The sequence below is a fragment of the Rhipicephalus sanguineus genome, chromosome 6, assembly GCF_013339695.2.
Source record: "Rhipicephalus sanguineus isolate Rsan-2018 chromosome 6, BIME_Rsan_1.4, whole genome shotgun sequence".
NCBI lineage: Eukaryota > Metazoa > Arthropoda > Arachnida > Ixodida > Ixodidae > Rhipicephalus > Rhipicephalus sanguineus.
The window spans coordinates 78,507,482-78,522,470 of NC_051181.1; the positions used below are offsets into that span (position 1 = coordinate 78,507,482).

Here is a 14,989-nt window from a genome sequence, read left to right on the forward strand (position 1 = left end):
AAAAAGAACTTCTTTTTAGCCAATAAAGTTTGTTATGCAGAAACGTTTGAGGTGTAGTAGAAAGCATCAGTGTTACCACAAAATTACCATTCTAGCAGGCTGCCGGACGACATTGAGAAATGTACTAACTGGAGAAAATATTACCGGAAGTGTAAGCCCCGGCCTTTTGTGGGAAGACTTTTCATACCAATACTAGGTCGAGCGTATGAAGCAAATATGCAGAAATACCTTTTTTTTCTCTGGCACATCGGCGGCGTACGCAAAAGTGCTTGATTCAGCTGGTGCACAACTATTCTTTTTTTTTTTTACATGCTGGTGGGAAAAAAGGCTTGATTTGTGACATGCACGAAAGCAATTAGTGATCCAACAGTTCCGCAAGTACGTCCGCATACTTTTAACGCAGATTTCACGTAGCTTTAATGAGGCACTGAATGAGAGAGTTACGGAGTGCTGCGTGCGCCTACACGTGCAATGGTAACGTCGAGGTATTTTTCGTTTCTTATTTTTCAGTTACCTTTCGAGACACAGAAACTACTGGAAGGACCAAAATGTTAAGTCCGAAAGTTTGTCGCTCGTGTTTGGTCCAATTCAACGAATGCGTAGGGTAAGTTACTTTTGTGATATTATTATTTGTTGGTAAACCACCGTAAATGATGATGAATAACGCTAAGCATGAGAAAGAACAAGGGAGAAGAAGAAAGCGCTAATTATAAGCTAACGCTCCCTTTCTCCTGGTTTCTTTTCACGCTCTGGCGCTAATTATCATTCATAAGTATGACGCACACTGCGGTACACTGTTAAATAAACACCGTAGCGCGTGGCGTGCCCTCGGCGCCACCGCCGATAGACGGCTGCAACGAGTTTTGTGCAGACGCAGTGAGCACTGTGATGTGTGCTCATCCGCGGTCTTCTACCGTCTGCTGCCGCACTCCGATGCGTCGCGAAGCAGGCTATTCACTCGACGAAAGAGCCCCACGCCCGGCGGTCACAACAATTGCGCGAAGCTCGTTGCAGCCGAGTGGACGCCACGCGCTCCGATGTTCTCTTTAAGAGGGGACCGCTGTGTGCCAACAGGCCCGATCCGCTGCGCCCTTTGGAAAGCGCCCTACACGATGATGCATCGGCAGGGGGGCTATCTATGCATGTGTCTATAAAAAAAGGGAAAGAGAAAGAGAGAACAGGGCAGGTAGTCAGGTGAGCCAGAAGAACGCTCGGTTTGCCACCCTACGCTGTTGGTAAGGGAATAGACAGGCAAATGGAGGGAGAGAGTGAGCGCTGTACGAGCACAGAGTGACGCACGAAAGGACAAGAATGGCCCTCAGAGGCCAGAGTTTCTGTGACATATACGCGACTTTCGCCCTCTGGCATTGCACTGAAGAATCGCGTCCCTTCCGACTTCAGCGTGAAAAGAAGGCTGTGGGCGAGCCAAACTGAACACTGAAGAATTCTGGAAGTGTTACTATATGGATTAAAAACGCACAGCACTCGCAGATCTGCTCGGCCTGTAGACTTCGGCAGTTTACTCAAGAGCATGCGCTTGGCCATAGGCGTGCGCAGGGTTCCCCTTCAGGAGGGGGTGGGGGGGAAGGTATGTCGCAGCACGCCCCCTCACAATTATGTCAATGTATGTCAATGTAACCAAAGGACCAGGCAGGATTTCGTACAGGCTTCTCAACAATAGACCATATTCATACTATCAATCGGGTGATAGAGAAATGCGCGGAATACAACCAGCCCCTATACATAGCCTTCATAGATTACGAGAAGGCATTTGATTCGGTGGAGATATCAGCAGTCATGCAGGCACTGCGTAATCAGGGCATCGACGAAGCCTATATAAACATAATGGAAGAAATCTACAGCGCATTCACAGCCACTATAGTCCTTCATAAAGAAAGCGACAGAATCCCAATAAAGAAGGGCGTACGACAGGGAGACACGATCTCTCCAATGCTATTCACCGCGTGTTTACAGGAGGTTTTCAGGGCCATTGATTGGGAAGAATTAGGGATAAGAGTTAATGGATAGTATCTCAGTAACCTGCGATTCGCTGATGACATTGCATTGGTGAGTAACGCGGGAGACGAATTACAGCTCATGACTACTGAATTGGATACGGAAAGTAGAAGAGTAGGTCTGAAAATTAATATGCATAAAACTAAAATAATGTGGAACAATCTTGGCAGAGAACAGCGCTTTGCGATAGGTGGCGAGACACTGGAAGTTGTAAAGGAGTACGTCTACTTAGGACAGGTAGTAACCACGGAGCCAAACCATGAGAGTGAAATAACTAGAAGAATAAGGATGGGATGGGGCTCATTCGGCAAGCATTATCAAATCATGAATGGTAAGCTACCACTATCCCTCAAGTGGAAGGTATATAACAGCTGTATCTTACCGGTACTTACCTACGGAGCAGAAACCTGGAGACTTACAAGGAGGGTTCAACTTAAATTGAGGACGACGCAGCGAGCGATGGAAAGGAAAATGATAGGTCTAACCTTAATAGACAGGAAGAGAGCAGAGTGGGTCAGGAAACAAACGGGGGTAAGGATATCATAGTTGAAATTAAGAAGAAGAAATGGATATGGGCCGGGCACGTAGCACGTCGGCAGGATAACCGGTGGTCATTAAGGGTAACTGACTGGATTCCAAGAGGTGGCAAACGCGTGAGGGGGAGACAGAAAATAAGGTGGGTAGATGAGATTAAGAAGTTTGTAGGTATAACGTGGCAGCAGAAAGCACAGGACCGGGTTGATTGGCGGAACATGGGAGAGGCCTTTGTCCTGCAGTGGGCGTAGACAGGCTGATGATGATGATGGCGCTGACATTGCGCCCCCCCTCCCTCCAGAGTCAGAGCGGTCCTCCCTGTTATGTCAATGTGTGGGGCTGTATTTGCGCCCCCCTCTTATGTGAATAGGGATGGCGGCCGCCCTCCCCTGACCCCCCGCCCCCCGTGCGCACGCCTATGCGTATGGCATTCAATGGCAAGAGGTCGAAGCCTCGTAACCAGTTAGTTGCTTGTCTTCTTGATACAATATGTCGTAAACGAGCGTCTTGTTCGAGTCTGCCAAAGTACGTCTCTTCCCTTGAAGGCTTTCGGTGTGGCGTAGACTGTTGTTTTGTCTGTAGCTTCTTGATACAACTGGGTACCAATATTATGTTTGTGAAGAACTTGTCCTGGGCCTATTTGGTGAGATATTGAATGCACAGAGGGCAGGTATCCCTGGTGCGTTATTGACGTCAGTGGCAGAGACCCTCCTGCAGGAGATCGAAGGAAAGAAGAAAGCAGTGGGTACGGAAACGATGCCCGTAAGACCTGCAGTGGTGCCATATGTTGACAAGGTTACCGACATCCTCAAGAAGGTGGCAGGCAGGTATGGTGTACCACTCGCCTTCTCAGCCCCGGTTAAGTTGGGTCAGCTGTGACTCCGCACGTCTGGTGACGGGACAAGACCCTAAGGCCGTGGCAAGAAACCCGCTATTGTGTATACCAGATGCGAGGCAGGAGGGGGTGTACGAAATCCCCCTGACATGTGGCAAATCTTATGTTGGACAGACTGGGCTCTGTGTTAATATGCGAACTACGGAACATGAGCTAAATTTAAACAAAGGTAACGAAATTGCGTATTAGCCTGAGCACAGCAAAGCTTGCAAGTATGAACCGCGATTTGGTAACGTGAAGATTCTTGGTAGGAGCACTGAACAAACGGCTCGTCTTACATTAAGAAGTTGGTTGAATTGTGCATTAGCGAACCGTCATTACAACTGTACTCCTCGGAGATTATATTTCTTGAGCGTTGCTTGTACTGTTAGCTATGCTTGTGGTTTTAGGTGCACGCGTTCTATTTTCAGTATGTATTCTTTGTGTACTGACATTAAATAAATTTAGTTGGTAGTGCCGCCCGTGTCGTCGTCCTCGTCTTCTTTTATGTGCTTGTTTTTGAGCGGCAAACTATGCATTCGTTGTGTTTGTGCTCTGTTGAACACAAGATGTGCCATACCGAATCGCTGCGTGTATAATACGTGCAGTAATAATATATGCTTTATATGTCGCTACTTAGCAATAATGAAAGCTAACTGCAATCCTGGCAAAGTGTAGGGCACTTGAAAATACGGGAATGTTTCCTTGTTTCAACAATGCGAGAGCTCTGCACATACCCAACTGTAATGAATGATTAATCTTTTTTTTTTTTCATGGATACTTAACACCAGCCGATCTGCTTAATTGATCAAGAACGATGTCAGAAGATGGGACGAGTGTGCGGGTAATGTTGTTTTCACTTTCTTGATCATTTCTGAATACGCATAATCCATATGTGTGCCGTATCGGCAATCTACGCACTCCACCACCATGACAAGGAACACAATTTTTTGCTCGAATCCGACAATTTTCTCTATGTGTGCGTCTTTGATATGTTTCAAGACCGACTTTACTTTAGCGGAGAGTAACATAACAGATATTAGTGAGTGGTGTCCTGACTTCCCCGTCTGCAGGAATTGCCGTTTCAAGAGAGGTAATGCGTTCCTTTTCGTTCTGGCGGCATGTAGATCAGAAACAAAAAAAGCACATTCCGTCACCCGTTTCTCGCTACATTGATTAACAGCGGATCCGAATGTGCTATGAGTAAGCTACTGCCTTCCTGCGTTCTAATAAGTTTGCGTAAACGTTACGTTAAAATGAAGAGAAAGAGTAAAAACAGGCTAGAAACTGGAAAAAAAAGTTTTAGAGGATGAAAATATTGCGGTATAGTGCCTTCCGAAAGCAGTTGATTGATGTTAATCTAGCCTTGTTATCTTCATGAAGGCAGCTTTATGTTATGATCGTGTGCTTACGTTCTGTGAGTTTACTTACAAGCCTGATTTTTTTTTCATGCATCACAGGACATTAAAAATGTTTGTGTGTATATAAGCACCTGTATACATGTTTATGCCCGTGTTGTATACTTTGCTAGACTGACTTTCAAAACATCGTGTTCTACTGACTGTTCGTGGTGTGTTTTACACTTAGTGTGACACCGTGTGTCGTGATTTTGCGACACCGTTTATTTTCTTAAATTATTTTCTTTCGGTCTGCATAAGTTAAGCCACAAGTCGTATACGGCACGTGCCGCTTAATGCGGCGATTCTTACCTACTTCATGTTTGATGGAAAAGCTTTATTGGGGTGTCAATAAAAAATTGCTACCAAAGAGAATGTAATAGTCGGTCACGACTCGTGCACTCGCTGCTGATTTGACAGCTTAAATGAGCAAAGATAGTCAGTTGCAGATGCAGGCGTGGAAACTTGGCTACGTTTCACTGAAGACAAACTTTAACTAAACAAATTGTACGACAAGGAGAGGACGCATCAAGCTCAAGTTACCTGTCGTCTCGCTTTTATGCGAGTAATAAAACTGCCGTATTGAATACCTTTTACATCACATTTATAAGACGTGCACGCGAGTTTTCAAACAGTCAAAGATGAAATATCACTGAACTGACTGACGTTTACGATAGAGACAGGTATGCTTTCAAAGTTGTTTGCTAGCTTGTCCCGAGAAGCGGTTGATCATTTTGAAAAAGCCTTACCGGAGGATAGCGTAATGTTGCGGATATTCGCGAGAGGTAGGGATGAGACGTGTGCGTCGCTCTTTCTCACGACAACAGTTTAGACGCGAGTCTTATCATAGCCACGTTTTGTCGATATGGCTGCTCATTTAATTTTTGCATGGATGTGTTGTTGGGAGAGCTGAATAACGCAGCCCTTAACCGCTTCCGCCGACACATCACAGTATTTACGAAGGAGGGAAGCCAACGTTGATGGTGACGGATCCTGACCTGCTAAAGCAGATTCTAGTCAAGGAATTTCCGTCGCTGCCCAACAGACGGGTAAGACTGCCTGTATACTTTTGTAGATTCAAGTTCAAAACATTGTGTTCTACTGGCTGTTTGTGGTGTGCTTTACACTTGGTATCACACCGTGTGGTGTCATTGCTTCGTCTGCAGTTTTTTTTTTGTTTTTTCTCGCGACGACTTCAACTGAAATGGGTCCAGACCCAAAACAAAAAGATAGATTAAATTGGTGCAGATATATTTAAACATAAGTTTGTAATAATGTTTCTGAACGACAAGAAATGAATAAAATTATAAAGAATATTAGGATGCTGTGCAAACAGCGCTACAAAGCATAACGTGTTGCATCTTAATCACCTTCTTAATGCAAAACAAAGGAACTCTTAACATTTAATGCTGTGGGCAGTTTCTTGCGTTTAATTTTGATGGACATAAAAATATTATTTACTGATGGGAACCGACTTGTAAATAGATTGCGTTAGTGCTTAGTCTCCGAAATTTATTTCTAAACGAAAGTGTACGCTCTTGTAGCTTATTTCTTTTTTTTCTCTCGATATAATCGTACTTTTACTCGGGCGGAGTTGCCCGTAGATGAAGTTCAAGTGACTCTTCTGTTTCTTGAATTTGCAGTTAATGTTAAAATGAGCTGCCATATTTGCTCCTCCAAGCTTAGAGGAGCGAATGTTAGGGTTTGCGAAAGTATGTCAATGAAACAAGAATGCCAACCACACTCGTTTCCGGCATTCAAATTATTTGAGGTGCACTGCACCTGTACTCGTACAACTGTTTATGAGACCATTTCCCTTAGCCCGCCTCACAGATTTATCGCAGGAAGAGCCCACATCCTGTTATGAAAGTTGTTCCGAAATGGGGAGGCATTAAAAAATGAGAAGTAACTATCCGATAAGTATCAGCTTTCCGAAATTAAACACAAAATAATGCGGAAACCTAGATCAGGCTACACTGATAAGTGATTATTTGAAAACGATTTCATCTCCGATCTGACGGCAATAGGTTCGTTATTAGAAGGAAAAATGAAGTTCGAAGTTTCTTTCCGCTTCAGTTTGGCGCCAAAACCGCAGCGTCGCAACATCACTGTGATCTCAGACTGGCGTCAGAAATTTAAGTGTAAATCTATCGTGTTTCGGCTGTCTTGACCCAATAAAAGATGCAGTAATGTAATAAGTTATAGGTATTTCATTCAGAATGCAAAACTATCAACTCGTATCAATAAGCAATTATACACCAACTAGTAACGACCGTCAAATTCTATGAAGTCACGGCCAGCTAGCTCAGGAACATCAAGGTGGCGTCTCCGCTTCTCTTTTCATTCTGGGCCTTTTCTGCATCAACAAGCGTCTTATCGTGACAACAGTGTTTTTATTACCATTGAAAAGTGATCTACTAATATACAAGACAAAACCTTTTTAATCCCTCTGTAACATCTCTTTAAGAATGCACACACGCCTATCTCTTGCGGGCTCTGTTTAGGTGGCAGCCTTAGAAAATTTGACCATATGCTAGGCCCACCCCTAGCGTGCCCTTGTATACCACGATGGTCTTATTGCACGACGTACCTCTCTGACAATGACAATATTACACTAAAAAAGCGCAGTGCGCGTCATGTGACTTTCAAAACAAAGGTACAACAGTGCACCAAAGATTTAAATAATAAAATTAGCATTTAATCTAAGGTTGTCTTCATCGAATCCTTTGCTTCAATCAATAATACGCTGCTTCTATTACTCATTGGAAAGAAAGTAAAGCAGATTGCAAAAACTTATGCGGATTCAAGTTATCCTCTTTTAATAAGCTTGTATATAATTAATAAACGACTAGAAGCAGCAATTGGAAAATGAACTCTATATTTTTCGCGGCGTTACGGGATTCGTGAAAGATACAGGTTGTCACGAAAAAAAGTTGTGTTTAGAATTCCTGACGGCAATCTCCGCGAAATTTTGTGACACTTTAGGTAACATTGACCTGGTTGTTATAAACGATCTTGCCAGTAACAATTATCTCAATATCTTTAGATAGTCGGAATCCCATTCGTAGTCGCCTTATTTGAAGGTAATGGTTTGGAATATTTTACAGGAATGTCTCAATATGCTTCAAGCTATACAATATTACGGGTGGCGCCTCATCCTGTTGAACTTCCCTATGATTCTACGATGCTGCCTGAATGCGGCAAGGAACTCCACAATTTAGCCTAAACGTTAAAAATTTAGTGCTGCGGGCTTAAACGCACCTATTTTCTGCAAAAAAATTTGCAGGATCACCAGATTGAAGATCCACTTCTCACTAACATAATGACGCTTGCGCCTGTGGAACGCTGGAGAAAGATACGGCAACTTTCTACACCTGCATTTTCAACTGCAAAGCTGAGAAAGGTTAGAACATTGCTGAATTGACGGAACTTTGTTTAGTTAATTACCAAGTGTACCGCTTATCTATTGTTCTTGTTCTAAATAGCTACAGTTGACACACACACACACACACACACACACACACACACACACACACACACACACACACACACACACACACACACACACACACACACACACACACGCACGCACGCACACACACGCACGCACACACACACACACACACACACACACACACACACACACACACGCACACACGAACGCACACACGAACGCCCACACACGCCCACACGCCCACACGCACACAAACACACGCACACACGCACGCAAGCACACACACAAACTCTATCTCTCTCCATTGTCCGCACTTCAGGGTTTTGTCCTTGCCGTTTCGTAACGCGGAACAACGCCACAGCATATGTCCAAGATCTATGATGTCGTTAGATTCATGGCATGTTGTAGGAGTAGAGAACTAGGGATAGACCTTGTTGATAAATAGCAGGTTCGGATAAGTTTTTCTTTGTAAGAGCATTAGCGTAAGGACTTGATGACGTCAGAAAAGAATCTGCATCATTGGAAAAGGAAATGAAGGAACTAGATGTAAAGGGAAGCAAAAAATGACGATTACAATGACAAAGTAAGGCACGCTTCGGATGAATAGCTCGATACTATGCCATTATATCATATAGTTATGTCACCCTTGTGAGAATGAATAAAAGTAAAATTAGCTGAATATATTGCGCTCGGAATTAAAAATCTGGTGCTATTCGCTGGCACAATATTTACAAGATCTATGCCCACTTATTTTATACTAATACCCATGCCAGAAGCACGTGTACTCGCACTACGCTGTTGATCAGCATGCAGGGGTTACATAAGACCACTTGCTATGACTTGGTGCACATATGACCTTCGTGCGTAAACCCTCAGGACCCATATGCCAACCCATCAGGAGCATATGCAGCCATGAAAAAAAGAAAAACAAAACGCGGGAGGTTAGGCAAGTGGACCTTCGCTCTGAAAGACACTGCGCTCACGAAGTCCGGCACTTCCAGATGAATGACCTAATTCAAGACTGCGCAAGAGTTAGTGCTAAGCACCTCGCAGACGCAGCGGAAGAAGAAAAAGACGTAGACGTCAAACAGTGAGTGCTGAACTTTTAATTCTTTTTTTGTGCCTATGCAGGACTAGTGAGAGAGAGCGTTTGTTTTCGCTGTTGACAGCCGACACTATGAACTAAGCAAAATGCTCGACATATGGAGGCTCATCTAGGATATCAACTAATCATGGACGCGACTGATCACATTAGGGAGCCTCACGAGGACTATCACCGCGCGGAGTTTATTCGGCTGGTAAAGATGGAGTGCTCTGAACAAATTCGACTACTTCTTTCAGAGGGCCGCGCTCCAACCACAGAATGCATGGAGGCGCTCTCACCTTTAAAGGGTCACTGAAGGCAAATAAGATTTTATGCCAGAGTGAAAAGTCAATCCTTGAGAAGCTCTGAAACGTCGATGTTGTGCTCATAAGCGCTTTAGTAATCGAGAAATTAAAGTAAGTGTAGGACAGGATTTGCTCCACAAGTGCGACATTTTGGAACAAGAGCCCGATGACGTAACCCGTCCTCGGCACAATTATTCATTAGTACTCAAGTTACTGATGGCAGAAAAAGGCATTACGGTACATTGCAAGATGTAACGAAACGGACCTTGTGCATTTAAATTTGATTCATGGAAAAAAAGAACTTGTTGACTTTACCCTTGGGAGGACGTAAGTTCCGTTTACGCCTCTCCGCACTCCGCCGCGCCGGCTGCCGGGCAAATGGGCGGACATGGCGAATGCTACGCCGAAAGGTCGTTCTTGTAGGTGGGCGGTGGGAAACGGGCTTATTATATGAACACTGCTAAAACATGATTTTGTTTCAAACTAAGCGTCTCTTTGGCACGGAACAAGCACTGCGAGGTTTCTGGAACGCAATCTCAGCAATCCACGCCGACTTAACATTTGCCTTTAGTGTCCCTTTAACCTAAAAGCGCGGCGCGTCTATGACCAAGTACAGTTATGACCAAGCGGGTGCCCCGATTTTCCTGTGGAGCAGCTGACGGTACAGCTGGGACAGGGCTTTTTTTCTGGTGTGAAACAGGAGAGTGCTCCGCATTGTCGTAATACGAGTTGGAGTTTGGTAGAGAACCAGTCGAAGGTATCACTAAGAAAACGCGAAATATTGCAATAAAGACTTTCGGACAAAGCTCCGGACTTTGAAAGTGTACAGATGTAGAGCAATCTATTCTATAAATATGATAGCGCTAATAGATTCGAGTTGGCGTTTGGCCTAACCGGATTTGTAATGCGGTGAATTTCAAAGAAACTGCCCCTGGCAGAAAAAGAGCCGTAAGGCAGGTATTTATGGTCGTTTATATCGCCAAGAGTGACGAGAAGGACTTTATAAATAGCACGGTGCGGCTAGGAAGGCAGAATGATCACTAAAGTTATACGCTAATCATTTTATTTTCTTATTTTATTTATTGGTGTTTATTGAACGACACAAGCCTATTTCAGTCTTTATATTTTCCTTTCATAAGCCTGCCTACACTTATACGATGTTTCATTTATTTTGCATTTCCATGCATGCTGCGGTTGATGATTCCTATGCTATGTGAAACCTTTCAAAAAAAAAAAGAAAAAACAGCCATAGCCTGTAGATACCTGCGACCTTCATAGAAGCATGTATTCTGCCCTGCTTTGCAATGTAAGCTGCATCATAACCACTGTTGACTAAGCAAGAGCAAAAGCGAGAAAAGGGTAGGGAAAGTGTTATCGGCATCATCGTTTGATAAAAACGCAACCGACTAGCGGGAAGATGCCGCTTGTTGAGGTCTGTAGTACTTGCGAGCAAACATTTTGTAAAATAACGCTTCCTGTCAGAACGAGGGTAGACACTAAGACAACGGGATAAGGACCTCGCTTAGTGACCTTGTACCTTGAGCGTTGCGGCGAGTGCTTTTTACATATGCTTCCTGGCAGGTTTTACGGACACTTCGCTCTCGACATGATCGCGAGATGCGCGTTCGGCACGACGCTCGATTCCTACACGGACGCCACGAACGAATTTGTGACGCAAGCGAGGATAGCTTTCGCCGCGAATATCACTCCACTTCAAGTGATCACTGGTAAGAATCTTCACTCATCTCATGCTGGTTCTGCACGTACACCCAGCAGCATATTCGAGAGAGCTGTATTCTCGTTTTGTCTGGGAACGTCACCTCTAAATGAATGTTGCAGCCTGTAGTTGGTATTGCATCCACTATAGTCACCAGCTAGATTAGAAGCATTACACCCTAACAAAGAAGATAATTGCATTTGTTGTGGAGCCGACCCGCAAAATTTTGCTGTCTGGTACTCTTATTTCCTGCAAAGGACAAGTGACGCTTTAATGTGTGACAAAATTTTTGACGTCACACTTCCAGGCACATAAATTGCATGCACAGCTCATCTGGGAATCATCCTAGCGGCGTGAATCGTTAATAAAAAATTACGTGCACTAAGCAATTTTTTTCAGCTGTTGAAAAGTTTCAGCAACCACTGAACGCATGCTGTGCTTTCATTTTCCAAAACGGCCGCCATACATTATTGTCCGTTATTTTACTGTATGCGCGTAATTCGCTTAAAAATTGAAATAGCTGTATCGATTCCCTAATTAAAGGCTAACATAGCTTCGGAACGAACTCCAGATGGTCCCAAGTGTTTTATATCAATAACGGTCACTGAGAAAAGAAAAATACGGGTGACCTGAACCTTAAATTTCGACACCTGACACTATTTCTTGTTGTACGTGGCAGGATTCTTTTTTTTTTCAAGATAGTGAGTTGACTCGGGCACGTTTTTTTTTCGCAGTTCTACTTGCCAACTTTGTCAAGAGGATAAAGCCGAAAACGTTTAACGAAAAGGCTTTTCTCTACTTCAAGAGCATCTGCCAACGCATCATGACACAGAGAGCAAAAAACAATCAGGTTGGTTTTCGTTCAGCATTATAACTAGGCGAGATAAAATTACGGGCGATTGTTCGCAACCCTTTCTGGCCTCTGCTCCACCCGTGTCGCCCGATAGTTACCGCAGTGTGTTACTGAGAAGCAAGAATTGGTTTACCTAGGAATGCACATGAGATATTTTCGTTTTCTTCAGGTAGATGGTGTGCTTGTGGCCACCATTCTGCGTTTACGCTCTATGGCAGACGCTATGGGAAGAGCTCTGAAAAGGGCAACAACTGTGAGTTAATTTGCGCGCTGCTAGTAAACGCGACACCTGCGCTATTGCATACAAATGCAATGCAATGTTCCTCAATCATACGAGTTGCCAGACTTCCATAGCTTTAGAGCGGAGTTGTTAAGCTCTTCGTTAGGCCGGTTCGCTTCACCAGAAAAATCAAGCAACTCCTTGCATAGCATCCAAAAAATTGTTGCAGTGGCATAGCTCGGCTATGCCAAGATAACGTAGCGTTGGCAAAGGTTCAGCTAATTATTCTTAGCTTTCCTGATTGTCTAGGATTAGCTTGGTTATCATGTTTACTGCTGCTCCAATGACACACACACGACATACGTATTATGTGGCACATGTATATTTATTTTGCCTGGCAACTACTTCGGGATCCGATGAGTTAAGCTTCTCCGCCGTTGAGCAGCATTTGCGCTCTCCTTCTCCATGGCTATACCACACTGGCAAACGCCAGTCATAGGCGCTTTCAAGCGGCTCCAGCGCAGTGTCAGACGGCGACTGCACAGCGAAGGCGAATAGCTGCGCGCGCGCCGGCGCCAATGCGTCTGCAAAGGCTACGACGTCACTCCTCCGGAAAGCGCAGACCGACGGCGGCGAGTCGTGCGCGGCAGCGGCGGAGTGCGCGGGAGCTGCCGGCTCCGGTGCGTGACATCACTGATCCTCGCGCATGCGCGGCATGGCTCTTGAGGATCCACGCGAAACTGGCTCGGCTAGGCCAGTGTAGCTAACGCTACAAAAGTCCAGGTTTGGAAGGGGAATCGAACCCAAGCCGTCTGCGTGGCAGGCAAGTGTTCTACCAACAAGCCACGCCAGTGCTTGATACTGCTTCAGAAAAAAAAAAGAGAAAAAGAAACCATACATGCATCATGCAGTGCGAAGTGGGAAAGAGAAGTCAGGGTGAGGACGACGGAAAGGAAGAGGTGAGAGGGACAGGAACGGATATGCGCCACAGAGAGCGGCTATGTGACAAGCCGCTCATATCATAGTTCAGTCGTGCATAGTATAAGAGGGTGGGAAAGGAAAGTGAGCATGAGGAGGAATGATGTGAGCGTGGGGAGGAATAAAGGAGGACAGGGCTGCAGAAAACGGATATGCGCAACAGAAAGAAACATAGACAGATGAAAGAAAAAAGAAGATGAAGAAAGAAGTCAATCTGCGTTCGCCATGTGGTGGTGCTTGCTTGCCAATCCCATGTTAAGCCTAGGTTTTGTGAGAACTTGGTGAGAAGCTTCCCTCCTTTTTTATATATTAAAATCCCAACACGGCGTTCATAAAAATCACGGAGGTCTGCTGATTGCTGCGTCACCTTAAGTCAAATTACGTTCGCTGATTTTCGAGGCGTAACGCAATTTGGCTAGTGCAAGATAGTTGATTTTACCATACAGATGTGCATTCAGTTCGTGTCGCCGGTTTCAGATAGAAAGCTTGAACGTACTGCCAATCTTTATCAGAGATCCTGGCATCAATGCCCAGAGAGAAATTGCTATTTTAGGCATAGGGGACGAACCTTTTGTTTCACAATCTGCGTAGTATAGTTACATTGGAAAAGAAAAAGAATAGTTATACTTCGAACGAAAACCATCTTGCACGTCTATCTCGCAGAGGCGAAAGGAAAGCGCTACGTGGTTCTGGCCTTAGAGCTTATATGTATTTATTGCTAGGTCGTCAGCGACTGCAATATTGGCGGGAGGATTTGCAGACGCGACGCGAAAGGACCAGAAAAATTCAGCTCTCGCTGTATGCAAACAAAGAAAGTGAAATTATTAATTGTCTTTCGGACATTACGATGGTGTTGTTTGATATGTGTGTCAGAGTATGTTTTTCTATATTATACATTTGTGTGCTTATTTTATATGCACTGCTGTTTGTATGTTATTTCTATGTTGTATGCGCGATCTCCACTCAAGGGCTAAGGAGTAGCCGGCGCCTTATATGTACGCCAACATCTACTTTTACATTATGTCAATAAAAAAAACTGAAATTACGTCACAAGTCTTGCAGCGCCGCTTGAATTCGTCTCGCAGAGAAAAGAGGACTTTCTCCAACTCATGATTGAAGCTCGGGAGGGCCGCCTATCCCAGTGCGGTGACAGCACGGATGAACCGGGCAGCTGCTTCACCGACGATGGCGCCGAAGCCAAGTTGAATGGCACGACAAACGCTAAAGGTCAGCCGGATTAAGTGCTACGTTCGGTCCTGTAATTTGAACTGAATACGAATACGATTTGAAATTAGATGCAAGTTTTGAAAAAGTTAACGTTTCAAGAGACTGTCCGAATTTTGTTACCTTGCGGTTAGATAGGTCGAGGAGGTAGTCTATTGTAATAACACACGCATTTACTGTACTTACATATACATATAGTCGTAACTTAATTATCTGCTGCATTGCAGCGCAGCAGAGAAGCCTGCGCCAACGCTGACAATAATAATTACTGGAATTTTGCGTGTCAAAACTGCGATATTAGGCACACCATAGTGAAGAAATTTTCATTAATTT

General features: G+C 44.4%; 1 protein-coding gene across 3 annotated transcripts in view; it reads left to right on the forward strand.

Moving 5' to 3' along the window:
* The first annotated feature begins 513 nt into the window (after positions 1-513).
* LOC119397365 (cytochrome P450 3A24) overlaps positions 514-14,989 on the forward strand; it is a 102,105-nt gene continuing 87,629 nt past the window's right edge. For all 3 annotated transcript variants that reach the window (XM_049416819.1, XM_049416820.1, XM_049416818.1), the window contains exons 1-8: positions 514-604; positions 4,216-4,268; positions 5,774-5,870; positions 8,108-8,224; positions 9,277-9,365; positions 11,246-11,391; positions 12,116-12,231; positions 14,518-14,659. In XM_049416819.1, the coding sequence (XP_049272776.1) occupies positions 596-604; positions 4,216-4,268; positions 5,774-5,870; positions 8,108-8,224; positions 9,277-9,365; positions 11,246-11,391; positions 12,116-12,231; positions 14,518-14,659 (769 nt within the window). In that variant the 5' untranslated portion in view covers positions 514-595. The remainder of the gene's footprint in view (positions 605-4,215; positions 4,269-5,773; positions 5,871-8,107; positions 8,225-9,276; positions 9,366-11,245; positions 11,392-12,115; positions 12,232-14,517; positions 14,660-14,989) is intronic.